We start from the raw sequence: 27,108 nt of genomic DNA, 5'->3' as shown, positions 1-27,108 counted from the left end.
CGTTTCGTCACTCATCCAAGTGACTTCTTGAGTCTCAGCTGACTGCAGGTTTCCCCAACCTTAAAAACAGCACATTTGCACAATAACTGAAAGCAGCCCACTGAATGAACAATGAGTGACGAAACGCTTCTGCCACTGAAAACGCTACGTCCAGATGAACAGAATCAACCTTTCGGGGCCATATAAGGTAAGCAGCTTCGCTTGTAAACAGCCAATCTAACAGAATCAACCTGGTGCTGATTTTCAGGTTTGTATTTAGAAATTCTTTTATTGTTATACCATCTGTGCTTCAGTTGTCCTGTTAGGATTACATTTTGCTGACCGAGCCAAACATGATCCCACAAATAATAAAGATAATCAGTTTTCTCCTTTGTGGACTACGTCGCAAAAACAGGCAGCTCACAGTCAGCTATGAGTGATCTAGAGTGATCTGGCTGTCGCAAAAACAAACTCACATCCAACAGTCTTAAGTTTAGGCGAAAGATATCGCCGTATCCATCTGTCCGCTAGAGACGAATGATTTCCTCCTTCCTCTCAGACAGATTTTCAGTTATCCCCCCAGACGCGTACAGGAAGGGGAGGCGGAGTGGGACTTTTTGTAGTGACTAAAACCTGATGACCACATTACTTGGATTTGGTTAATATATGAAACCTGTACAGTCCAGACGCACGCAGTGTGCCCACACAAACACAAAGCTCACATTTATGCCTGCATGCCATACAAACAGTCGGATGATACACAGACCTGCGTGTGCTGCTTCAACCATGCGTCATGATGACTTTGAGTTGGACTCTCTCTGTAAATGACACACTTTGATTGGTGATCTTAACAGCTGCCTTCCCTGAGACATTCTGCTGCTGGATGACTGTTATAATGCTTCTAACATGTGTTCATCGGCACAAAGTTGGTGATTTAGATCTCTGTTATTTCTTTCTGTGTGTGTGAGTGCACATGATCAGGGCAGGGGCCCACCCAGGAAGTGACTCCACCTTGTAGCGATGTACAGAATTCTCCCTTGCTGAAGAAGAGAGCAGCTTCACAGCCACAGCCCATAGGGTCTCCATTTGCCCTTCTCAAAAGACTCCATTGTTCCCAGAAGTCTGAGGCAAGAGAGTGAGCTAAAGAGAGTTATGAAGTAGCCGTTGGGGCAGAGGCTGGGGTGGTGGGTGTTGGGCCGCTGCCTAAAACCACACGGAGGAGAGGTTGCCAGAGACAGAGCATCTCTGTGCGGCTCACAGCCTAATGTTGGAGCCTTGCCCCAGCTTAACAGCACCGTATGAAAAGCCCCGCAACACGGCACAAAAAAACACACCTAACTGTCAGAGGGCTCAACAGACCCAATGATTCAAGGCCATATGGTACTCCATATTTGGTTCTGTTTGTGTGCTTGCTAATAGGGGCTGTTTTTTTCTTTTTTCTTTTTGAAAATCTGAAGCATTACTTAAACGGGCCAATCACAGTGGGCAGTTGGACACTGCCCCCGGGGAGGGTCGTTAATAACGTTGGCATTTTGAATGTGGAAACAGAAAATAAGTGTCATGTGATTTTAACTGTCGCAAGTATTTTTCCAAGTTAAGAGTGGATAAAGCTCTGATAAAGAGTAAATTCACTCGGAGGCGTTTCCAAGCCATCTATATGATCATCTGCAACTGATAGGATCCGAACGGGACAATAAACAGAAAAGAGATATTTTCCAAAGACAAAGGGCAGCTTTTAGAGAATAATTTAGTACAAAAAAATACTGTGCTTTAAATTGTTTTTATTGAAACAGTATGACCAAAAGCACTGCAATTAAATAAACGTTTTGAACGAATCAGACGGCACAAATTAAAGACTCAGAAGTGATAATATGCAGCAAAGCAGAAGGGGTGGGTGGGACGAGGGACATGTATCGTTGCAAACATTTGCAGTGTCTGAAGCTTGTTCATTAAATATTACACCACTCATTCAGTGCACATATTAAATACGTTTTTAAAGCAAGCAGGGGTAAGCCGAGACGTCATTATTTGTACATCCATGTGACACACTCTTGCAAAAAAAAAAAAAAAAAAGGCATAACTGCCAAACACTTTGCACTAAAACAAAGTGCAATTATAAATTGTCATCCTATGCATGTGATCTAGGGTCAGGTCAACTGAAAAGACTGGATGGCTGTTCTGGTATTAACAGAAGCACTGTCAAGACAATGTCACTGCTATGTCTGGTAACCAAATGTGCGAGCCTTTATAAGCTAACGGGCCAAGTTGTTTGTTTTGGAATGGGTATCAGTTTAAAAGTACATTCAATTCACATTTTTAATGCACTTCCAAAAATAAAAAATAAAAAAAATCATCTTAGCTAGCTAGAGAATACCAGAGACAGTGGCACAAACCCTTCTGCTAAATTTCACAGATATGTATTAGGTTTTTATATGTAAGTGTTAAACTGGGCAGAATGTCACGTTACTCTTGCAAACGAGGGGTGTCTTTTCGTGTCTGATGACCCTCAGAGCTCACCAGGGCCAGAAGCTTCATCCAGTTGGCCAATCTATTAGGGGCTGCATGACAGCATACTCTATACCGGTGCTCGTGGGTGCTTTAGCCACAACAATAGCCTAAGGCTGCCTGTACATAGTGTACTGCATATTCCATAATATTAAATGCCTAGCCTATGCGAGTGCAACATATGAGAGTAACTGAATGCAGTATAGTCTTTGTCTAGCACTGTATATACATCCAGCAAAATTGGCAACAGTATTTCTTGTTTTCTTTCCTAATCCCAGCCTCCTTATGTCTTTGATTTGTAAGTATTTCTAATTTTTATGTCATTTTTCTTTCTTGGTATTAATCTAAGTCAGTCACTAAATCGCTTATGTGGAGGACTTACCCCTGTCTTGTCTTTTTTCTACAAAATGCATTTGAAAAGCCTGAAATTCTTCCTGACATCCTGTTGTCACCTTGTTTTGTTCTCTTTAACAGCTCCTCGGGATCAGGAAGTTTGCAGGGGCAGGTGAGGATTTTGGCTCATGTACCCCTCTTGTGTCACATACATGCAATATATACATTAAAAAAATAAACCCCCCACCCTCCCCACCCCGTGCCCCGTGCCCCTCGCCCCTCGCTTTTGTTAACACAGTCCAGAGAGCTGGTTAGGTTTGCTTAGTTCTGGCATCGCGTGCTTGTTTTTAATAATCAGAAATGACGTCACAGTTCAGTAGTTCAGAATTTCCAGAACTTCGCACGGTCCCGCTGCTTTGTAGGCTTTTTCCTCAAGGTCTGTGGGATACAAAGAGAGATCCGGTCAGAGATGGAAAAGATTTTTTTTATATGATTGGCAGTTAGGGTTTATATTATTTTAAAGTTAATTCATCGGGGGACTTGTTAAGTAAAATTAGATGGTGAACAAAGCTGGGTTTTATGCATAATTCATAGATTACGCAGCTTCAAAAGTTGAATGGAGTTAAAAAAAAAATACACAATTTTCAATTTCTGTGAAAAAGTTTTTTTGTGTTTTTTTTTATTTCAAACGGTACAATAACTAAAGAAAATCTGATTATTGGTTAACTTATTAAAAAAACAAACAGATGGCGATTGCTCTGGTTAGCAACCCTGTTTCTAATGTACAAAGCCCCTGTGTTTCTAGGGATCAAATCAAGTTGTTAACACAAAACCCCTCTAGCTGACGGCCATGGGCCATGTAGACCGATACTAAGTCAATAAGCAAGCTCATTTTAAGGCCACTTGTCACCATGAATGCTGGATTTTCCACCTAGAAGCATGGGACTCTATGTCAGCAGACAGAGGAACAACTATGGAGCCTTGTCAGTAGCTCTTGGGAAAAAGATGGCTGTAAATAGGTGTGTGAGGGGTTAAAATGATTAGCTGAAGGGGTAAAATAGAAAACTTTACAAAGACCATAACACTCTGCTTTCTGCCAGGCTTTTTGTTCCTTGCAGACCTGTGACACAAAAATTCGCCATCATTATTAGCAGTAATTATCATCATATGTTCACAGGGGACAGAAAACTGTCACTTCATATGGACTTGATCTACTTTCAGGAAGGAACGTCTGTGTTCACATGTGCTCAGGAACAATTTTGATTGAAATGCTGGTTTGGGAGAATTCGTAGTCACCTTTTCTTTCCTATGTGACTTCATTCTTGGATGGTTCAGTGATGACTCAGTGCCCAACATCTATGTAACACTGCCATGGATTTAATCTTTGTGCTTATGTACATGCGGTAGTGAGTTACTTACGAGTATTCGCCCATCCTCTTCAAGACAACAATCACCACTGCTGTGATGACGGCCACTGCCAGCAGGGCGCCGACTACAATGCCCACAATCTGTCCAGAGCTCAGGGCCTCTGTTAGATGAGAGTTAGTGCATTTAGATCCATAGTTAATATATTTAAACAGCAATGGTTATTAAGTGTATGTTAGACTTATTAAGTGTCACCATTATATCTATTCAAACTGACCTCTCCTTTCTCCCACACTTTCCTCACCTTCTGTGTCCTCCTCAATGATCAGGTCAGTGGTTTCTGTCCCAACAGGTCCCACTCTCTCAGCAGTGCCCTCTGTGTCAGCAGGGATCACTGTCCCAGTAGGGCCCATTGTCTCAGTGAGGTCGTCTGTTTGGGACTCACTGAGTACTTGCTCAGTGGACGATGTGGTCTCCTCAGACGTATATTCAGCGTATTGGGTAGGTGTATTGGGAGCTTCTGTTTCAGTGACTAGGGCTTCAGTTGTAGGCACAGGCACACTCGTATGGTCATTGAAAACGTGTGTTGTAATTTCGAAATGGGCCGTAGTTGGTACAGATGGAGGATGACTGGTGACAACAGTGGTAGGATTAGCCTCTAGAGCAACACCAGGTGTGGTTTCTCCTTCTGTAATGACCACAGATGAATTGTGAAGTTCTGTAGGGTCTGTAATTGGATCTGGGGGGAGGAAATAAGAAATATAAGATCAAAAACAGGCCAAACATTCAAGGCAGAAAGCTGTTTAACCCAAGCTTCCCAGGTCACAGGTTTCCATCTATCAAAATTTGTTTTTTCACTATCACAGAGTGCTTTCTCGATGGGTCATTTTTGGCTTTCTCCCTGTGATATCGATGTCTCTGCTGATTTCTTTAATTTAACTGTGAAAATCTCCCAGTATTCAAAACTCATCAAATTATAATTTATTTTGGTTTTTTTTTATTTCTTTTTTTATTTATATCTTTTTCCAGTTAAGTTAAAAGTAAGTTCAAGTTTGAAAAACAAGAAAGGATGTTTTTGGTGCAGCTAGGTAAAATGCACCCAGGTACTGGGGTTGTACTGCTAATGCAATTCCACCTGATCACGAACTTTTCAGTGATGAAAAACGACATGTTACAGATGTCGCTTTGAATACTAACAGATAAACATCTGGCTTTTGTTAACACTGAGTATTAGCCTGATGGACCCTAGCATTAAATATTCAGGACGGGTGATTTTAAAACCGTGATCGTGCACTTAAAAGAACCCTGACACATTTTTGAGACTGATATTGATATTTGATCATTTAAAAACTCCAGTCAATATTTCTTTCTTTGAGAAGACACACACAAAACATAAGCAGGTTTCCCTAACATGTATTATCTGCAGTTATTTAAGAGTGCTTACTAAGATAATATCACAATTCAGTTGAAAAATAATCTTGTTTTACAGTTTCAGCAAGTTGAGTAAATTACTCGTTTACGCTCTGACAGGCTCTGCGTGGATCAGCTGGTTGTGCGCACCAAACATGGGGCGCAAAAGGGAAGTTGAGGCATGCCCTCTGATGGACAAACCGTGCAACATCAACACTCATGTTTGAAGGGTGTTTCTCATGTCACTTGCTTTCATTTACTGGCCGATTATAAATGCTAATACCGACATATCGGTATCTATGTTATAATACCTTCATCATTAACCTGTGCATTAGTACATATCCAACACTCAGCAAGATGATAGCTCAAGTAAAAGTGGACATTAAATGTTGTTTGTTTAAGCTCTGTTTTCTTTGTAACTTCAGAACACAGTTGATTGGCATGTTCATGCCGTGGAAGTTTGAAAGGCCATTGTCGTTTCAACCAAATTCTTGTTTGACATAATTCAGCAATGTTTCAGTTCAATCGTCCTATCTGTAGCCTTTCACTTTATCATTGTTAGCTAAAAAAAAGAAAAAAAAATACCCGGTCTAAGACAATGACGAACTTTATCGTTGTGAGTCAAAATGCGAAGTTTATAACAATACCAGTAAATAAATGGACAATAGATCTGCCTCCGTCTGTGGGGATGGGTGAAAATGTGAAAAATAAACAGCGTTAATGTTTAGACGCTTCACTCACAACATGATGTCATTACTTGACCTTTCCCCCTTCTCACACTCCTCGTCTGTCTCATACAGGTTCTCCCATCATCAGCACTGTATCAGCATGCACACCCCACCCATTGACTTCATATAATATGCATCCTCCCTCTGTTCCCCCTCCCCATCCCTCTATCCGGTCTTCAGGGCCTCGTGTTTGCGAACTTGCATGCCACATGCTCTGACTTATTTCCTGTGGAGGGAGCCACTGCCGCATGTGTAAGCAGAGCTTACACAGGCTTGTTAACCATCAGACACTTAATCCGTGCAGTCACAGGAGGGTGGGGTCACAGGGAGAAAGCATGAAAGTTTCTTTGAAAAGGTAAAAAAAAACGAAGACGATATGCAGTTTAAAACATCTGAGTTCATTTGTATTTCTGTAGTTTCATATGTTTTCTTGACTGATGTTTAATATCTAAAACGCACTTTGTCAGAGCTCAGAAGACCATCTGTGTCATGGTAGTCTCTTATTTTGTCCCATCTGTAAAAAACATGTATTTAGCGTTTATTTTGCCTCTTTCATGAGGGTCTGGACCACGAGCCGGCCTGGGCTCAACATGATCATTTCCCACCAATAACCAGAGCTCCATCTCCCCACGTTCAACATCCTCCCAGCCACAAATGAAACTCTAGCCTGGACAGCACCGTTTCAAAATTAAGGAGGTAGATTTCAGCGTGGCACCAAAATTACAGTCTGCGCCTAACTTTCCACTGACAAGCTGCTGGCCTGAAGTTGCGCCTTTTTCTTTGGAAAAAAACCCCCCGATTAAAAGCTATTCATCGCACAAAGCCTCCTTACTGCAGAGAGCAAAAATGAGCTTCTGTGCGAGTCTTCCAAACTTAGCTCCTGACATCATGCTCTCTCCAGCTCCGTTTTTGTCCAGTTCTTCTAAATACCTGAAATAATAGAGAATGCTTTACCCAGGGTAAAAATAACTCTTGAATGGCTGGGGTTAGTCTACCAACCGGTGCAGCACTGTGCTGCCTGGTGTGTTCATTAGCAACAGGCGGGGGTAAATATAACAAAACATTTGTTCCCACTGAGGAAGACTATTGAGAAGGGGGTTTACTAATGGCGACTCAGACTGTTTGTTTGGAACGTCTGTAAGCGATGATAAAATGGTCTGTGCTCCACTGAGCGTGGCTCTGTGCTACGTGTAATCACTCCCTCATTCTCCACTACCAATTGTTTCATTATGTGTACAGTTCCCACAATTAGCTCTGAGTAGTATTTCCTCCCCACCGTGCTAGCCCTTCTGGGTTAATGCAGCTGCATTAGTGAGTAACACAGTGACTTTTAACGGCTTACATACACTCCCCCCTCCTCTCCTTTTAATCTACTTCTTCACTATCGTCGTCTTCATAAACCAGACTCCCTGAGGATAGGTTTGTTGCTGATGAAACCGCTGAGAAGGCTGAATCCTTGGAGAGAAAGAGAAGGGGGGAGAGAAAGCAGCAAGGGTGGAGGGGGAGCTTTGAGGGAATGGCATGTTTCAAAAGTGAGACGCCAGGGAGCACCCCGTGTCCCGTCTAGAGTGCTTGATTTCACTGTGAACATGGTGTGTCCGCTTATAGCAAGATGTATTGCGTGTGTGCAACACATAGGTGAGCTTGTGTTCATCCTCAGGGGGCAAATGGACAGACCTAGAACAGGAAGCCTGACGCTGCTACAGTTTCTACAACTAGTTTTAGTCTGACTCTCAGTCAGTTAAACGATGACTGCAAAGTTGGATGCTTTGCTTTTTCTCGCGAGTTTCAGTGTTTGATTTAATTTTGACTTTTTAATTTAGTTACGTTTCAGTTAGTTTCCAGAGCTGCTCTTCTTATTTCAGTTCAGTGTTTATCATTCTGAACATGTTTACCTTTAGTTTCGTTTTTATTACTTTCAGGGTCAGTTTTAGTCGGTTTTTATTGTTGCGTGGAGGGCATATGCCAGTGGCAGAGTTTCTGCAAATCATTATAGGTATTACTTTAAGCAGTTGACTCACAGTCTTGTAAACATCCAAACCCTCGAAAAACACCTCCATCAGCCCCTCATCAGGCAAGCTGTAATAACAAATTTTACCAAACTGACAAAGAGTTACACTAAGGATATTTATTCAATCTATATATAATTTAAATTTTAAGGTAAAAAAAAATAACTCCAGTTAGTTTTCATTAAATAATTAAACTTTTTTTGGAAGCAGTTTTCTTTTCTTTTCAAACCTTCTTCATCATTGCATCGGTTTTCATGTCAAGCATGCTTGAAACATCATCCAGCGCCCCGAAAACCTTCATTCATGTTTGTGTGCATGTATGTGAACTTGTGCATTAAAGGGTTAACTTAGAGTAAAAAAAAAATAAACACAATTATTACTTAGTAAAACATAAGCGTAATAAATTATTTTGGTCCACCATGATATTTTGTTCCCACAATTTCCCCTAAAAAACTGTAAGTGACGCAGAAAATAAAAAACAGGACAGGGAGGGCGAGGTGAAGAAAAGGGCTGAGTGAAAAGCTGTAAAGGAATTGGGCAAAATGAGGTGAGAAAGAAATGGAGGGGGGAAGTTCACTCCTTTCTGATATAAATTAAAGCGAAAAAACAAAAGAGTGATGGAGGGACACAATAATATACAGCCAGAGACAGCAAAGGTGGGAGTACAGGCTTCCATTCATTATTATCACAATTAGCTGTCACTGAAGCCCCCTTATGCAGACAGAAAAGATCAGTGCACGAGATGTGAGGGAGTGTGTTCATCTTCGAATCTCAGGAATGTTTTTCGTGGTGTTTAGGGAGTAAAGTGTGAGCGATACAGACGCCCTCCCCATCTCACCACACCAACATGAGATGTCACATGACGTACACTCCCCTGCGAAACTAGTGGGAGTCATCTCTAAAAACACCGGGCCGTGCCATGCAGTGCACGCTGAGGACTTTTTGAAGCAAGAGTGGAATATTCTCAGCCGGCCTTATCGCAGATGCAACACAATGTGCGTTGAATGTGTGTCCACATTCATTTTATAGCCACTCGTGTTTTTCTCCTCCCACTCTAACTCAGATAAAAAAGACATGCAGCAGGTCCCATCTGGACTCTATCACCAGGGGCAGAAATTGGCATTACATCAAGTTGGCCTTTAATCTCGGGCATTACAGTTTCTCACTACATTGCCACAGCACAATGAACCGGAACAGGCGTGATGTTAAACGAAGGGAACACAAATAAACAAGTTACGGTGCATTATCATGCTGAACATCCAGGCTTGCATTTCCTTTCTCATGTTTTCCATGTCTCACAGAGGAAGTGCAAGGCTGGCATTTGTGCCTTTTTACTTGTTGAGGATATGCACATAAATCTTGGTGTTTTTTCTAATCTTTTTGGAGCTGCTACTGTCTCAGTTTCGTCAGGATAAGGGCTTGGTCTGGGATAAAACAGTCTCCACCTCCCCTTTCCTTAAACAGATGAATCTTTCTCCTTAGGGAAATTTTTGGAAGTATGGAAGTATTTTATTTATTTATTTATTTATTTTTACATTTTTATTTTTTTTTTTACATTTTTTCTTCTCCTAATTAGATTCAGTTGGTGTGAGAAGTCCTCGGACCTCGTGGTCTTTCCTTACGCGCGTGTGTCTCATACTTGGAACAGGAGCGCAACATTTGGGTCATTTCTTCAAGCGGGCTCGGACAAAGGGCATTAACCTCTTCCTTTGGCGGCCAGATGTGAATGGGATGTTACTGGCCAAGCAACTGCAGACAAAACTCATAAGAAGGAGACGAGGGGAGGGGCGGGGGGAGTAGCAGCGAGAGGGCGGTGGTGGATGATTGTACAGGATGGAGATGGGAGTTAGAAAGGCTCCATTTGTGAGGTATGAGTGGGGAATGACTGATTTCCTTTGTATTCTTAACAAGAACAGGGAAGACTTTCTGAAAACTTCAGCAGTTTCTTCCTCAGTTAAAAAAGCAAACCCCGCCATAAAACGGGAGAGACACACAGACCAGGAAAAGCTTGTCGTGTAACAATAGACCCATCGCTTTTTGTGCATCCTGTGTTCCCCCAAATCTGAGGGTTACACTCATGAACCTGGACGAGAGAGAGCTTGAGAAAGCTGAAGGGCTGTTAAGAGACGGTGGTGGTTGGGGGGTGGAGAAGGAAGGGGTTATTTTAAGTGGTAAAGTTTGCAACCCCACCAAAGATGGGTAAATGCCAAGGGCTGGTGTGCTGTACATGCTAACAACACACGGGTAAAAGAGGGTGGGGCAGCTCTCAAAGTTCATCACGTCTCTTGCTCCTCTCTCATCCATATGACCCTCTTAAATATAGAGCCTCCCACTATTAATACACCCACATAGACACAAAACGGCCCTGCCCTGCCCTGCACTTTCCTCGGGCTTCAGCCACAACTACTGGGCAGAGAGTGGCTGGTCAAGGCAAAAGAAGAAAGCAAGGCAAAGAAAGACAGAAAGTTAAATGATACATGCTGTGAGAGCGACTGGAGACAAAGCACAGATGAAGGGGGGAGAAGAAAAACAGAGGGAAAAAGGAGAAAACAAAATCAAGTGCAGCAAGAGAGAAATAGGAGAATCAGGAGTAAAACGAGAGGAAGCACAGGATAGGCTTTCGGATAAATATGTACAGTGTATGTTACAGTTTACAGCCCCCCCCCCCCCCTGCACATGACCACAGTTTTTGGGACGCTTCCAAAGGATATTGCTTTCTTCTCTTTTGGCTGTGCCAAGAAAACTACAGACACGAGGCACCAGAGCTTCTTGCTATTACATCATATATTTTTTCCCCCCATGCTTGCAAAAAAAAAGAAAAAAAGAAAAAAGGAGACAACAGTGACAGCGAGGGAAAAATACAGCAAAGCAGGATGAGGTAATTTGTTAAAATGAACACGGAGCATTCATATGAGCTGATCCCTCTTTGTTAAATTAACACCTTCGCTTTTCCAATCACTGATCTTTGGCCAAGTTTGGTGGATTAACCGCAGATGCTAGAAGAAATATTCTTAGATATTACACAAAAAAAGTGTTAGTTATTTAAGTGTTTAACACTTGTGTATTTGCGTGTAAACAAACAATCGCATTAACTTATTAATGAATACAAATGAAACCTGGACCATTTCCCCCCTTATGAATCCAGCCTGCAAAGTGTTATTGTTCAATCGGCAGGGATTAAAGCAGACAAAGAGAAGTGTGGTGAGGGCACATGGAGGCAGAGGGAGAGAGAGAGGACATAGTGTGCTAACAGTAGGATGGTGATAGCTGAGAGTTCACTTACTTGCACTTGTGAAGGCGCACAAAAGGCCAACAAGGGCCGACAGGAGCAGCAGCTGAACTTTCATTGTGTCAAAAAAACCTCTTCTCCGCTCTTCTCGCCAGTCAAAACCCACAGAGACGTCCCCAGGGGCACAACACCGGAGACCTAACACACACCAACCGGCGTCTACGGTAGTAAAATGTTGAGGGATCCAAAAAAGGTCAAGAATGAAAATAAAGTCTTTGGCCGGAGGAAGTTTGGGAAAGCGGTGGGTTGAGATCCTTTCAACTTGTGGAGGTGAATGTGAACAGACTCGGGCTGGTCGGCGTGGAGGAAGAGAAAGAAAGAGTGGTGGAGGGATGCAGACAGGACAAGAGAAAGAGAGGAGAGATCTGGCCACTTTGGGTGAGTGCAGAGAGAGAGAGAGAGAGGGAGGAATGGCACACGGCAGGAAGGAGAGAGAAAAGAGGGTGCATGTGAGTGGCTGAGAGTGGAGGAGGGGTGCTGGTACTGGTTGTGGTGGCGGTGGGCTGGGCGGGCTGAGGAGCAAGGGGCAGGTTGGATTGGGAGGAGGGTGTCTGGATAGGGGCAGTAAGGTGGTTTGAGCCCTCGTGGCCCAGCCCCATGTAAACCTCCTCTTGGTCCACAGCCAGCAGTACTCCTGTTTGCAAACCCTGCGATATCAGCAGCATGCACACACTCACACATGCCAACACATGCACTAGGTGATACAGATAAATACACACTTATTTATCTAGACAAGACAGGCACACTAAACTGCAACCGGCTGTCTTTTACAATTAGAAAGCTAAAGCAACAAACTTTCCACATGAATGAATGGAAGAGATGTAAACAAAGGTTTGGGTTGTTTCAAATAATCCTTAATCACAGGAGTTAGGAGCAAAATCTTTGGATTGACTAGATACTACCTGTCAAATATTTAACAGGATTTAAGTAAATATGAGCAAACACCTGGAATTCATTTGTGCTGATCTTCTAAAACATCAGTTTTGCTCTATTTATAAAGAAAGTGGCAGTGTACATGGGTGGCTGATAGACAGCGGGAGGAAAGAGCGCTTTCTGGACCGCTTTCCAATGAAAAGAGGCCATAAATACAGTTAGAACACTGTGTGACGGTGTGTCGCAGGCAAGCATGGGTGGTCTGCCTAGTTTACATGCAGAGGAGGGCAAACAAACGGTCGCCCGGCGCTAGGCTGACACCTGTTGGACAACAAGCCGCGAGGGCCAAAACAGCACAAATAGGCTCAAACTAAAAACTCAGAAGCCACTGTCACATCTTCCTGCACAGCACAGCAACATGCACACAGCATTATTTCAAGATTTCAAACATGCAAACAGCTGATAAAATAACGGTAGCAAATGCAAGGTTATTGCAGTAAAAATGGTCAATGACATTTTAATAAACACTAAAACAGATTTGAACCGCTGAACCGCCATACATACACAGGTTACTTATGACACACAAAAATGCCAACGTTTTTTTTTCCTTCTTTAAATCACCTATTTACATTATACTCAAGCTATGTACATAATGTTTCTCCTGGAAGAGAAATAACAAAATACCCATCTCCATTTGCCATTTCCTTTTTTTTTTTTTTTCAGTCTGCATTTTTCCAGGGCAAACAGAGAAGTGACATACTGTTATTTACAAGGACAATTACACGCAGACATACAAGATATATATATATATATATATATATATATATATGTATATATATATATATATATATATATGCTGGTCACGGTAATACAGCATTTAATGGCAATAATAAAGAGTATTTATCTTGTTTTTTGTGTTTTTTTTTAAACATTACCTTGTTTAGACCACCTGAACAATCACTGAGATCTTCCAAAAGAGGAAAAAAAAGAAGAAAAAAAAGCACTTTAAGGTCTAATATTTCACCGTGGAAAATAGGAGACCTTAAAGTGTGAATACAATGAAATTCACTTGTTTCCCATGTGTGTTTTCTTTCTTTTCTTTTTTTTGAGCCATATAAAGCTAAAGGAAACTGGAGAGGACTATACACACACCTGTACATACACAAAATTAACATTAACAACAAAAGCAAAACAAAACAAATGATGTTGAGCATCTTGTTTGATCTTTACTTAGACAAAGCATTAAAATGTTCCCGGTTATCATTTATTTTAGTCTAGATGCTATCAAACTTGTTGCTGTGCAAAAAACTGCTTGCCTTTTCCCAAATGAGGCATGTTAGAAATCAAGACCGAGCTGATCCGCAGGGTCATAAATGATGTGCGCTTTTGCCTCCCCTTCAGTTTTATCTCTGAAAACTATATAAGTTAATGCTGAGTCACGCGACGGTCTGATTTTCTTTTTGATCAGTGACGTATATTGGCTCTACTAAAAGGCTCATTCTGTTACTCAGCTTATTACAGCTGACAAATGAAGACTTTTATCCATTTGACCAGAGTCCTGGGCAACGCTAACATTTAGCCAACAGGATTTGAACACTGACAGCACAACACGACACACAGTTAACCTCACATTTAGGAGATGTAAAGGGCAGAGGTGTGAAGACATATGTGGACATAACACCCTGAGAACATGACACACTAACCTGCTGTTGAAAGCGCATACTGATGACAAGTTTGCGATAAAATAGGCAGAAGAAATTTACAGCTAGTGTCCTGTATGACAGAAAAAAGATAGAGGAGGAACAATTTGTGATAGATGGATAGAAGCTAAAAATACCTGTTTTAACCAGCAGGTGGTGCCCCGACTCTTGATTTAGGTTGAAACGTCCTTAATTTTGTCCCCAAACTATTATCCTTCTCACCACATATGTAAAGTAACAACGAGCAAAGCAATGCTACAGTGAAGAAAGGATGAAATGTCTGGATTTGCTCAGTGTGTGCAAAAAATAAAACAAATTTGATGGTTTTCTTAAGACAGTTTGGGGAGAGGACATCTTTTTTGTTCATTCCAGTCACAGGCTGGGAAACGTTGTAGATCACGGGACACGAGCTGCAGCGGGATGCACATTTAAGAGAAAGAAAGCAATTCAAAGAAGAACTGACAACACTTTGGCGACTTGCAACCCTGTTGGCACAACGGGGACACAACGAGAGACCATTCGGAGCGTTGTCGCTTTGGACGAAACGTGTTTATGTCTTGGCTTCGTTCGACACAGTCTCAGTCTGTCCCATCTCCATTTTTCCATGATTGTCTTTAGATTTAATAGACCACTTTTATCAGAAAAAAAAAGGCCAGCGTGTTTAGAAAAATCACTTCCCATCTTGTTTTCTGTTGGATTGTCTTCTGTTTTGTTACACAGGTGAAAGGAGCAGGTCAGTCAGTTTCGTACCTTATGTCACTATCATCACACTTTGCCTGCATCTCCTTATTAATTTCAAGTCTTTTCCTTCGTCGCTCCCTTTGACTGACGGCTCAGTCTAGACGATGGAGTCCCAGTCAAAATCATCCTGGATGTCGTCGGCAGCGAGCATGCGCCTCACCTGAAAGTGTCCCGGAGGCAGCGTGTGTTGTTGCTGGCTCAGCTGGCTGTGATGACCTGGATGTATAAGAAGATGATAATTACATCTGAATTATTTCTTTTTAAATATGTGAGTAGGACAAAGAACAGCTGAAACTAAAAGTGTCTAAAACACAGCTAAAATATAGGAAAAACAAGAAAAAGTCAAAAACAGAGAAATATACTGTCAGCACATTACACCACGTCTTAAAGTGCCCTAAATAACAGGTGATCATGACATGGTGACTCATATTAGTGAGTCACTGCAATGAATTTTAATGGTTACTTTGAAACTAAAATGCATATTGGATACTATAAAAACGCTCAGTGTATCTTAAGAAAATTATAAAATTAATGTATCAGAGAGGTGTTGATGCAACTTTATGACGAGATACTTCAGTATGTGGCAGCACTGTGCTGCATTAAGTGCCTTCACAACAATATTCTGAGCTACAAATGGATCATTTTCTGGGGAATTAAAGAAAATTTATACTAGTTTTTCTACTGGTTCACTTCATTAGTACTCGGTTAGACCACCTTCTGCCTTCAGAGCTGGCTTAATTCTTTATGGCATGGACTCAACAAGGTGCTGAAAACATTCCTCATAGATTCTGGTCCAAAGTGACAAGACAGCATCATACAGTTGCTTCAAATCCTGCAGCTGCACATCCGTTTAAGTACAGTGAGCTCATGGTCGCATTCAAGAAATCAGTTAGGAAGACTATGGTGATAAAATAATGCTCACTTGTTGCTAAGATTCACAAAGTATGCCAATAAAATATCCTGAACACTAATGCACTCCATCACCACCAGCCCCTACCACTGATACAAGGCAGGATGGATCGATTTTGACCATCCAACTGTTCCAGAAAAAAACTCATTGTAGGACGTATAGGAGTGGGAACTGCTGTGGTCATCTCTTGCTGCGCCCTCAGAGATGGAAAACTTGGTTGTACCGAGTGGTTATTTAAGTTACTGTTGCCTTCCTATCAGCTTGAAGCAGTCGGACCATTCTCCTCTGACCTCTGGTGTGACCAAGGGATAGACAGAGCTCACTGGATATTTTTTTCTTTTTCAGACCATCCTCTGTAAACTCTCAAGATGGTTTCATGGGAACATCCAAAAAGATCAGGAGATCCTCATCGACAACCACGCCACATCCAAAGTCACCTAAATCACCGTTCGCCTCCATTTCTGGTGCTCAGTTTAAACTTCAGCAGGTTGTGTTGAGTTGCTGATCTGTGATTGGCGGATTTTTAATTCTATCTCCTAACTTTATGAAGAGAAATACAACATTTAACTTTAGTTCAAGCTTCCCTATTTAATCAATCAGAAGTGTGTTATCCAGTTTAAAGTGTGCTATTGCCAAAAATCTCTATCTCTCTTTTGCTCACACACACACACACACACACACACACACACACACACACACACACACACACACACACACACACACACAGCCTCTGTGTAAGCCTCCATATACACCATGTATTTCTCCAGGCTCCTCCTGACCTGTTAAGAGAGCGATGGGAGAGTCACCTGTCATGGTGGGAGCAGTGTTGCTCATGGGAGGCATGTGAGGATATCCTGGTGGGCCCATCAGAGAAGAAAGGTTTTGTCTCGAGTCCATGTACATGTTCCCTGTGGGAGAATAGACAAAAGGGCAATGACTAACTGTCAGATTAGTATCCCGGCTTTCACACTACTCATCTTTGCAGAACACAAGCTGTTATCATGGGCGCACACAATTTTATTGTCGTTTTATGCTAAGCCAGAGAAATCCAATAGATTCTGCTGCCACTCAGTGGATTTCCCTCTGGTGAAATATTCCCCCATCTTCATATCTTTACTTCAGTTGCCATTAAACTGACAGACTCCATAATTTTGCTGTAAATAGACAACGAGCCAACAATGACACAGCGAGCGGAGAGACTGGCAGTCAGCTGAGCTCCTGCCTCCATCCCGTCAACTAACAGCAGGAACCATTATTTTGCTAATGGAGAGTTTTTTGGGGTTCCATATGTTATTTTAAGTTAACATACTTTCTTTTTCACGCTTTTCTTTTCTTCTGACACATGAGTGGAGTCATCAGATAAAAATAAATAACAGCATTTTATTGTAATGTTTGTTTTTTTTAACAGGATACTGCGGTGTTAATAATTAAATAACAGAACAGCAGTCCAGAGTACGATGCTGCCATGTGTGCATGTGTGTAAAGCCCTGTGCACATATAAAGCAGCTGACTTTCCAGGTCTAAGCTGGTTACTAGCAGAAATCTCAGCCTCTGGTCCCAGATGCAACAATCTAATATACTGCTATCCTTATAGTACAGGATCCTTGGCCCGGCAGACTGACCTGTGCTGATGTGTTGATTATGTGGGTTGTGTTGCCCATGCTGATTGTGATGGCTGGGCTTTGGATGCATGGCCCCGTGCGGCTGAGCCGGGTGCTGAGGAGCAGACGGCGGCGCTGGATGTTGGACCTGAGGTTGTGGGTGGGTGGCGCCCTGAGGGGGGATGACCCCCGTCGCCATGAAGAATTGGTTAATGGAGGAACACAGGTCAGCCATCTGGGCAGCATCAAGAGACCAGTTGCTGAGCTCCGCCTGTCGCATGCTCTCCTTCAGACCTGACAGAGAGAGGAAGCAAAGTGCTGTGACTGCCACGCACCAGAGCTTTTACTGCTTCAAGATGTGACATCGTTTCATGTACTTTATTTTATTGTTTTGATTTGTTTTTTTACAGGTAAATTAATGCACGAGTTGTTAATTTGCATTTGTTCAGCTTGTTCTGCCAGACAGGAAAAAAACAAACAAAGAAAAAACAGAAAAAGAAGCGATATAAGAGAAAACCTATTATTAAATTAAATCAATATGCTAAATATAAAGGATGCAAGGCCAGCACTGGTTTCTGTGATTTTTTTTAAACACCGCAAAAATGAGTCTCTCATTTCTGTGGGTACAAAAATTTCACTTCCTTCACTACTTTACTGAAAAAGCAGACCAAACGTTGCTGTTCTCTAATAGATGCTTTCTTCTTAGCAGCACTTCCACTGCCAAGAAATACCCGACATCCTTTAAGTGGGTGGTGATTGACTAATGAATAATTTTAAACATCAGGCATGCATCAGTGCTTATCAAATCGAGTAAATTGTATTTTTTTGTGATGTAGTGTAATTCCCTTGGTGTTTTATCTAATAAATTAGGAATATGTTTATAGAATGAACATACAGGCTCAATTGTAGTCGCACCTGCAGGAAAAAAAAAAATCACAGCATGCATTTTCAAATTTTGCATGAATAAAAAAAAAAGTCAAAGGATTTCCAGCCTGACACACCGGATCATCACAGAGGCACAGGTACAGGGTTCATAACGGGACTTCTATGGAGTAATCCAAAAGAAGAAGAAGAAGCGTCGGTAGAGATGCACAAGAAATTGATCTTGCAGGGGTGATCACACCTTTCATATAGGGCGATTGTGGCTCAAGAGTTGGCAGTTCGTCTTGTAATCGGAAGGGTGCTGGTACGAGCCCCGGCTCCGACAGTCTCGGTCGTTGGGTCCTTGGGCAAGACACTTCACCTGTTGCCTACTGGTGGTGGTCAGAGGGCCTGGTGGTACAAGTGTCCCTAACCCTCTGTAAGTGTGCCCCAGGGCAGCTGTGGCTACAATGTAGCTTGCCATCACAAGTGTGTGAATGTGTGTGTGAATGGGTGGATGACTGAATGTAGTGTAAAGTGTTTTGGGGTCCATAGGGACTAAGTAAAGCGCTATACAAATACAGGCCATTTACCATATACACCACTGACAGGGGAGGTTACACTCATTCTTTCTTCATCATCACTAACCCACTGTTAGTGGGTGGGAGATATCAGGGAGCAAGTGAACATTTTGTCCTCAAAGTTGATGTGTTAGAAGGAAAAATGGGCACATGTAAGGATTTGAGTGAGTTTGACATGCGTCAGATTTTCTCCAACACTGCAGCTCTTGTGGAGTGTTCCTGGTCTGCAGTGGTCAGTATCTATCAAAGGGGTCCAAGGTGAACCAGCGACAGGGTCATTGGTGGCCAAAGCTCACTGATGCATGTGGGTAGTGAAGGTCATAAAGTTAGACCTGATCAGTGTATACCGGCTATGATACTGTTCCCCTTAAGCCTTAAAAGCTTTAGAAGTACATTTTTACAACTGTGTCAGAAGCCTTTGATTTATTCACCAAATACATTATTTAATATTTATGTGGACTAAAACACTGATAAATAAATACATGTGGATGCTTATGGGAGGATATTAATGAGTCTATGATTTAAAGGTGTGGACACCACTAAGTCACTGCTGGGAAAAAATACAAATGTATTTTTAATAGTTTCATCAGCTGATTTAACTGCGTACAAAATGTCAATTCTTTAATAATTCTTGCTTCAGTATCTCAGACATCCTTGTAGCTTCATCATTTAATGCAATCGAGTTTCATCACTGTAGATTGTGACATTTTAAATTCTGAAAATAGGAAATTTGGTATTTGCAGAATTGTAACAGTGTTTTAAAATTAGATGTAAATTCTTGACCACAAAATAAGTTACAAGTTTCCTTTAGACTCGCTAATTATATTGAGCAAAATGTACAGGGTGGGCCATTTAGATGGATACACCGTAATAAAATGGGAATGGTTGGTGATATTAAAGTCCTGTTTGTGGCACATTTGTATATGTGAGGGGACAAACTCCTCAAGATGGGTGGTGATGGTGGTCATTTAGAAGTCGGCCATCTTGGATACAACTTTTGTTTTTTCAATAGGAAAAGGGCCATGTGACACATCAAACTTATTGGTAATGTCATAAGAAAAACAATGGTGTGCTTGGTTTCAACGTAACTTTATTCTTTCATGAGTTATTTACAAGTTTCTCTTTGTTCACAGCCATTGACATGTCGAAGAGGTTAACACGTGAGGAGCAGATCGAAATTGTGTTGATATCTGGTGAACGCAGTAACCGGGTCATTGCAGCAGATTTTAATGGAAGACACCCTACTAGACCACCCATCTCCCATGCTACAGTTAGCAAACTGCTTGCTAAGTTTCATGAAACTGGTTTAGTGTTGGATTTGCCAAAATGTGGACGCAAGAAAACTGTCACTAATGAAGAAACATCAGTGGCTGTCCTAGCTTCATTCAGCAAGAGCCCACAGCGTAGCACTCGCCGCATGTCACTGGTGAGTGGCATTAGTCGAACATCCCTTCGGCGGATATTAGCTACTCACAAATGGCACCCTTACAAACTCCAGCTACTGCAGCATCTCAACGAGGATGACCCAGATCGGCGCACAGAATTTGCAGAATGGGCAAAACAAAAATTGGAACAGGACCCTCAGTTCACGCAGAAGATTTTGTTCAGTGATGAGGCAAACTTTTATGTGAATGGTGAAGTTAACAAACAAAACCACTGCTACTGGTCTGACACTAACCCACATTGGATGGATCCCTCCAAGACTGTTGGAACAACAAAAGTGATGGTTTAGTGTGGTATATGGGGTACAACGATAGTGGGTCCATTCTTCATCAATGGAAACCTCAAGGCCACTGGATATTTGAAATTGCTACATGATCATGTTTCCCTCTTTATGCACTGAAGCTGGCACGTTCCCTGAGTTTTTCCAGCAAGATGGTGCACCACCACATTATGGGTGCCAGGTCCGAGCATTCCTAGATGAACAGTTTCCTGGAAAGTGGATTGGTCGTCGTGGGCCAGTTGAATGGCCCCCAAGGTCTCCCGATCTGACCCCCTTAGACTTTTATCTTTGGGGTCATCTAAAGGCAATTGTCTATGGTGTGAAGATACGAGATGTGCAGCACCTGAAACTACGGATACTGGATGCCTGTGCTGGCATTTCTCCTGCGGTGTTGCTATCAGTGTGTGAAGAGTGGGAGAAGAGGGTTGCATTGACAATCCAACACAATGGGCAGCACATTGAACACATTTTATAGGTGGTCAGAAACTTGTAAATAACTCATGAAAGAATAAAGTTACGTTGAAACCAAGCACACCATTGTTTTTCTTGTGACATTACCAATAAGTTTGATGTGTCACATGGCGCTCTTCCTATTGAAAAAACAAAAGTTGTATCCAAGATGGACGACTTCTAAATGGCCACCATGGTCACCACCCATCTTGAGGAGTTTGTCCCCTCACATATACTAATGTGCCACAAACAGGACTTTAATATCACCAACCACTCCCATGTTATTACGGTGTATCCATATAAATGGCCCGCCCTGTATTTTCCCCTTTCTAAATATATCATTTGCAGCATCAAAAATTGTAGTTAACATATCATTTTTTGTGATATTTCTCCTTAATATGTGTCACTCTACATGCTAAACATTACAGCAAAAAAACATGCACTCCTTCATGACTTTTCCCAGACAACTTCTGCAGAACTTTTTCTTACCACCGTCAGCAAATCACGGGTTGAATAAGAAATAAATTATTTATCATCCATCACCGTGAGGACACATCCAGCACAAGAATCTCACTACGGTTTACTGTCACCGTAAGTTTCAAAACCTTGAAACTACAAACCGTCTTTTGTTCTGACGGGATGCCTGTTCACATTTAAAACAACGCAGAAGACGCTGAACTGAAATCACCTCCTCTGGTATTTACCGCTTCCAAAATAAGACAAGCTCAAGCTTCCATTTTTCAAACGTGAAGACGGATATTTTGCCCAAAAACACATTTGTATGGCTCGTATGTGGCGCCGACAGAGACAAGAGGCTCGGTCCCTGCTGTTTGGAGATGAGCCAGAGAGAGTAGAGGATGGCATTACGGCGGTGTGAGAGAGGTCAAGCGTTGCAGAAGTAGAGAGAGAGAGAGAGAGAGACAGCAGCGGTCTGTGAGCTACAGGACCAGCCGTCGTCATCAATCGTGTGTGGATGTTGCCGGCTTTGTGCGCTGACCGTGATAAGAGGCTGTTACTGAGCCGGGACCTAATTGGATTATTCACATCATACAATTGGGAGGGAGCGAGACAGCTTGTGTGTGTCTATGTGTGTGTGTGTGTGTGTGCGTGTGTGAGAGAATAAGAGTGGGAACCTCTCAGATGCAGGATAATGACTTTTATTAGGGCAGTACTATTACCACACTGGATATTATAACACTGAGCCTCAGGGCGAGTGCATATGAAAGCACAGAGAGGAATCACAATGGTTTAATCAAAGCAGCTGATCGACATGATACGCATTTTATCAATTTTCCCCGTGTTTAGGCGGGCCGCGGTAGACAGCTTTATCAGTGTTCATTTCATTTGTCCACACTGATGGCAGTTGTGTGTTTGCGTTACCTTGGAATGGGGAGAGGTCTACGTCAGCCCAGTTGTAGCTGGTAGCGATGCGGCAGCTCTCCTTCAGCCAGTCCAGGTTGGGGTACCAGTCTGATGACATGACTGACACACACACACACACACACACACACACACACACACACACAGACAAACATCTCTTTAAAGAAACATTTTTCCAAATGTTGCAAAAGACAACCTGGAAAAAACAAAGGATTTTCACACGAAGCAACGAGGGTAAGAATCAGAATAATGTCCCATATTAATGTCATTTAACATGCATGTCTTTTTTAACTTTTCTGAACTGACTTTGCAAGGTGGCACTATTCTTACCCTGGAGCATCGCATTGTAAAATAAAAAAGGAATCAAATTCAGAATTAAAACATCTAATAGATAAAATATAAAAATTTTTTTCAAAATAAACCAAACATGGTGTCTTTAAATTGCGTGTTTCAAAAGATTTCTCCCAGATATAAAACAGCATTGGTTATCTGCAGTGATACTGAAGAACACAACACTGTTAGATGATCCCAAACTGGTAAACTAATTCACTTTAAAAAGATCTGTCTGTTCTGCAAACAGCCACAAGGTGGCATGAGTTTACACACAAAAAGAAAGACAACAAAATCCAGTCATAGCTTTGCTTGTGAGGCAAAAGAAAGAAGATTCTTTTCAGCGCCTTCACCACCACAACCCAAACAACAATACATTCTCAGGCCGTGGATCAAAGACAGAGAGGTTGCTTTCATTCATCCTCAGCTTGGTTGTGGGGAATACTAACCTAGATAAATAATGTCTAAATAGGCTTTTCCACTGGCCTGAGAGCTCTCTTGCAGAGACACGAAGAGAAAAAAAACACACAAAGACTGGGAATATGAGTAGGAAAAGCCTCGTGAAGATTTGGAGAAGCCTGTTTGTATCAGCTCAGCCTCATAAAAATCAAACACTCTGGGACCTTATAGAGGAAAGAATACAATACAAATCCAATGCCCGCGTACACAGATGTGCCATTCTGATGTGTTAGGTGAACTGCAGTTACACCAATGTGGCCTTGGAAATCGCAATGTTGAATCAGTGTTTTGGTGCGCCTATATATGTGAAGCTATACTTTGAGCTTTGTATGGTCTTTTCAGGAGAATTAGAAAAGCAGAGAAACTGGAGAAATAGCATTGGGGCTTTCAAAGTGAAAGTCTCGGTAATAGGAGGTCTTCTCTTCTACAGCGGCATCGGAATGAAAAGAACACCGGACAATATTTTCATAATTTTGTCATTTCAACCCTGAAGGTGGTCTCCCCCACTGCTAATCACAGTCACGCCAGATAAAAAGAAACATATTTTGATTTTCTTTTTCTTTTACTGTTGCACATGTTTTACATTTTAAACCCATTTTCAAATGATAAGCAAACAACTTTATTATTTCTTTAACTGCCTGTTTCCCCATGTCTAAAAGCATCAAGCCATCCATTTCTTTCTTAACTGTTTATCTAATTTAGGGTTGAAGGGGCGCTGGAGCTAATCCCCAGCTGTTAAGACACAGAGTACGCCCTGCACACAGAGGCATACAATCGTACCTACAGCCACTTTAAAATCACCAGCTAACCTGACAAGCATGACTCTGGATGTAGGTGAAAGCCAAGGGCACAAGGGCAGCAGGGGGAACTTTCTTGCTGCGAGGACGCTGAGATTACTGGTTTTCTGTTTCTTGGAAAACATAATGTGAACGGTAATAGTGAGGAAGGTTTGCTTTTGGTGTAATATAACCACTTGTTCACCAGGCCAGAAGAATTTCGCTTATACTCAATGCCAGCATAGCTCACTTGGTTGAGCAGGACCTCATGCCGAAAGGCTGCTGCAGAAGCTGAGTCTGAATGCACCCGAGACCATGTGCTTCAGGTCATTCCCCCTGCTTTCCTGCCCTTTCAATAAAGGCTAAAATGCCAGAAATAGATCTTAAAAAGAATTATGGTTATCCATATCCTAAATGAGGGGGCTGTGAAGGTAAAACACCAGTGGTCAGGTCTATATTGTGTATGTTAAGCACATCATATAAGCAGTTCCTGCTCCTGTGCAGTGTCTGCACAAACTTCCCCAGATGTTGATGGAAACTGGGATATAAAGCATCTTTTGTCTGTGGTTTCTGAGCAAATTTGTTCCGAATTAACTGAATTCAGTGATTTTGAAACAAATTATGGTAATTAAGGATAAGGGTTTTTTAAAGTACATGAATTGCCTTTCACCTCAATGAGTATCTGTGCCTTTGTAACCTCTCTCCCAGAGTAATTAACTACAATCAAAGGGACTCTCGTGTTGCTTTGTTAGTGAACATTCATGTTATCGTTAAAAGAAAGCTTTCACGTTCAAATTTAAAGACCTGGTATGTTCAGTGCAAGCTGATGTATTGATGTTATTATTATTACTCTGATTGGCAAAGTATTATTCAATCCCTGTTAGAAAGTTGCTAAAGTCTGCCCATTCCTGATGTTGTGCACCAGTAGGCGACACCAAAGATCCTACACATGCTGTAATGCCCTTTGTCTGTAAACCTGTTCTCACCTGTTGTGGGGCAGGCCTGCACAGCGTGACTCTGCTGGTGGGAGAGAGACGAGTGCTGCTGAGAGTGACCAGAGTGCTGTTGGTGCTGACCGTGGGTGGAGTGAGGGGAGACGTGAGAGTGGTGAGGGTGGTGCGATGTCTGGCCATGGTTGTGTTGGTGGTGGTGGCCGCTGCCGCTTCCCCCACCAGGAGAGTGCTGGTAGGAGCAGGCGGTGCGGGCCTGTTGACCCGAGTCACCGGGCATACTCATCAAACCTGCTTGGGGAAAAAAACATAAAGACACATGAAACTTTAAAAAATGGGGCAAAAATGATGGAGAAGACACCTTTTTCCCACTATAACAGCTCAACCAAATAAAGCCAAAGATTCTCCTTCAACAACATGTTCAGATTTGCTCTCTTGAACTCATTTTAAAGTGGATGTGGATTACTTTCACGTTGCCATTTCTAAATTATTGTCAGTCATTTGTTTAAACCACCTACATGCCTTGGTATGTCACCCACAGCTATTAGCCTCCTATTCAATCACACATGCACAACCACTGCTATGGATTCTCAGTAGCAGGAATATGTCTTATACATCGCAATACCACCAAAGGAATTATACGGGTTTGTTGAATCCAAGTCCATTTTACACTGCAGGAATTGCAGCTCGGATCAGAAAACTGATCAGTTTATGTGGAGGCTATTTATCAGCAAGAATAATGTATCAATAAATTTGATTTCACTTTGATCTGGCAGCAGACTTCCACATCTTTGCCATCAGGCTGTGGGACGGCATCAGAGGCGAATGCACTGGCACCCCTGTAGCTTGCAGCTGTAACTTTAGACATAAATGTCAGCACTGGGTGGTAAAATAAATAGATTCACTTATGAATTCACAAGATTAACGATTTTCTGCCAGCTGCTCTCTTGCCTTATTTGCAGCACCAGTGCGGGCTTCTGCCATTATATTTTGATATATTCTTTATAGATCTCTATCAGCCATTCATCTGATAATGCTTTTGATTTAAGTAGGCTTCAAACAAGCCCTTTTATGAGGGCACACACAGAGCGTGAAACAGAAAGCCTGGGTTAACAAGGATAATCACTATTGGTGATACCCATCATCTCTGATTGGGGGTGTAGGTTTTGGCGAGCCAGCCTGGCTACGTCACCCGGTGTCTCTCCTGTCTGATTTGTCATATGAATCTCTGACTCATCCCTCACACACACAAACACACACACTCTCCCTCACCTCTACCTATGAATTCCTTTTCATCATCGACACTGAAGAAGCTTTATGTCGGTTGCTGCCTCATTAAATTTTCAAATGATGCTGCAGCGTTTCTGGACCTCGGCTGTCCGCTTCCCGGTTTTGTGACTACTTAAATGTAAAAGGCTCTTCCAAGGACGTACAACGTCCAACTATAAAGTAAGGTGGACTCTTCGAAGGTTACCTTCCTTTGGTACATTTGTTTGAGTCGTGTTTACCTTTTCCTTTATTTGCTATCACTCCAAGATCTCTTCAGAACTTTTTGTGACCGATAAAAAGCGAATCGATGAGTGCACCACCGAGTGCAGAGTATTTTTCATTCAGTCTCTTTATTCCCCTCTGCTGTGTGTATAGTCAATGCTTTCATTGCCTTAACTGTATTTACAGTACTGCAAATCAAAGCTCCATTTTTATCTATGATTTTACCACGGCTGTGTTCCTCTTTCCTAATTTACCGTACGGGTGCATTTAAAGGGAATAATAACAGGGTTCTCTTTAAGATTTTAAGATGGCAAAAAGGGAAAGGGCAGCATAATTTTGAAAGCCAGATTGTAAAATGAGACTTCACAAGTTGACCCAGCTGTTGATTCACTCGTTTGCTCTTTAGAAAAGGTTCATATTTGCTTCACTGTGACCTGTAATTCAGGATGGTGGCACTGCCTGAGCCCGTAGCAATGCGGTGTGTGGTCCTGGACTCGCTGTAGATACGATGAGCTCCTCTGTCTGGATGACTCAAATTCTCAAATACAATGACTACTGACACCGTTTCCTGCTAAGCCTCACACTTAAGGGACCCTTTCAAGCATCCGCTAAATCCATTTTCTTCCTCATTTTCCTTTTAGATTTCAGCGCAGTGCCGTTTTCT

At 42.1% G+C, this 27,108-nt stretch overlaps 2 protein-coding genes across 9 annotated transcripts in view; both read right to left on the bottom strand.

The window, feature by feature from the left end:
• Nucleotides 1-1,743: 1,743 nt before the first annotated feature.
• pdpn (podoplanin) lies at nucleotides 1,744-12,126 on the bottom strand. 2 transcript variants are annotated; one of them, XM_082517894.1, is made up of 4 exons: nucleotides 11,613-12,126; nucleotides 4,460-4,921; nucleotides 4,237-4,345; nucleotides 1,744-3,255 (listed from the first exon to the last, which is right to left on the bottom strand). In XM_082517894.1, exons 1-4 carry the CDS (start codon nucleotides 11,674-11,676, stop codon nucleotides 3,249-3,251), a joined length of 642 nt encoding a protein of 213 aa, XP_082374020.1. In that variant the 5' UTR covers nucleotides 11,677-12,126; the 3' UTR covers nucleotides 1,744-3,248. The 2 variants fall into 2 exon arrangements, with proteins under 2 accessions (XP_082374020.1, XP_082374021.1); XM_082517895.1 differs by having other exon boundaries at nucleotides 4,487-4,921; nucleotides 11,613-12,125.
• Nucleotides 12,127-13,339: 1,213 nt separating this feature from the next.
• Nucleotides 13,340-27,108, bottom strand: part of LOC309696607 (forkhead box protein J3-like) — a 68,782-nt gene continuing 55,013 nt past the window's right edge. For 6 of the 7 annotated variants that reach the window (XM_082517888.1, XM_082517890.1, XM_082517892.1 and 3 more), the window contains 5 exons: nucleotides 24,990-25,244; nucleotides 22,439-22,540; nucleotides 17,465-17,737; nucleotides 16,622-16,750; nucleotides 13,340-15,148 (listed from right to left, as the gene is read on the bottom strand). In XM_082517888.1, coding sequence (XP_082374014.1) covers nucleotides 15,030-15,148; nucleotides 16,622-16,750; nucleotides 17,465-17,737; nucleotides 22,439-22,540; nucleotides 24,990-25,244 — 878 coding nt within the window. In that variant the 3' untranslated portion in view covers nucleotides 13,340-15,029. The remainder of the gene's footprint in view (nucleotides 15,149-16,621; nucleotides 16,751-17,464; nucleotides 17,738-22,438; nucleotides 22,541-24,989; nucleotides 25,245-27,108) is intronic. The other variant, XM_082517893.1, reaches the window with a different exon arrangement.

This window comes from Aulonocara stuartgranti (assembly GCF_965226115.1).
Source record: "Aulonocara stuartgranti genome assembly, chromosome: 20".
NCBI lineage: Eukaryota > Metazoa > Chordata > Actinopteri > Cichliformes > Cichlidae > Aulonocara > Aulonocara stuartgranti.
Note: the sequence above shows the minus strand (reverse complement) of the source record. Positions and strands in the feature narration are given on the sequence as shown.

What these genes read in the sequence shown, in the direction of transcription:
- pdpn (XM_082517894.1), bottom strand. Translation starts at nt 11,676, where the DNA reads ATGAAAGTTCAGCTGCTGCTCCTGTCGGCCCTTGTTGGCCTTTTGTGC. An exon ending in GTGCGCCTTCACAAGTGCAA is followed by an intron (nt 4,922 to 11,612) that starts GTAAGTGAACTC and finishes TCCTCCCCCCAG; the next exon opens with ATCCAATTACAGACCCTACA. An exon ending in AAGTGTGGGAGAAAGGAGAG is followed by an intron (nt 4,346 to 4,459) that starts GTCAGTTTGAAT and finishes CTCATCTAACAG; the next exon opens with AGGCCCTGAGCTCTGGACAG.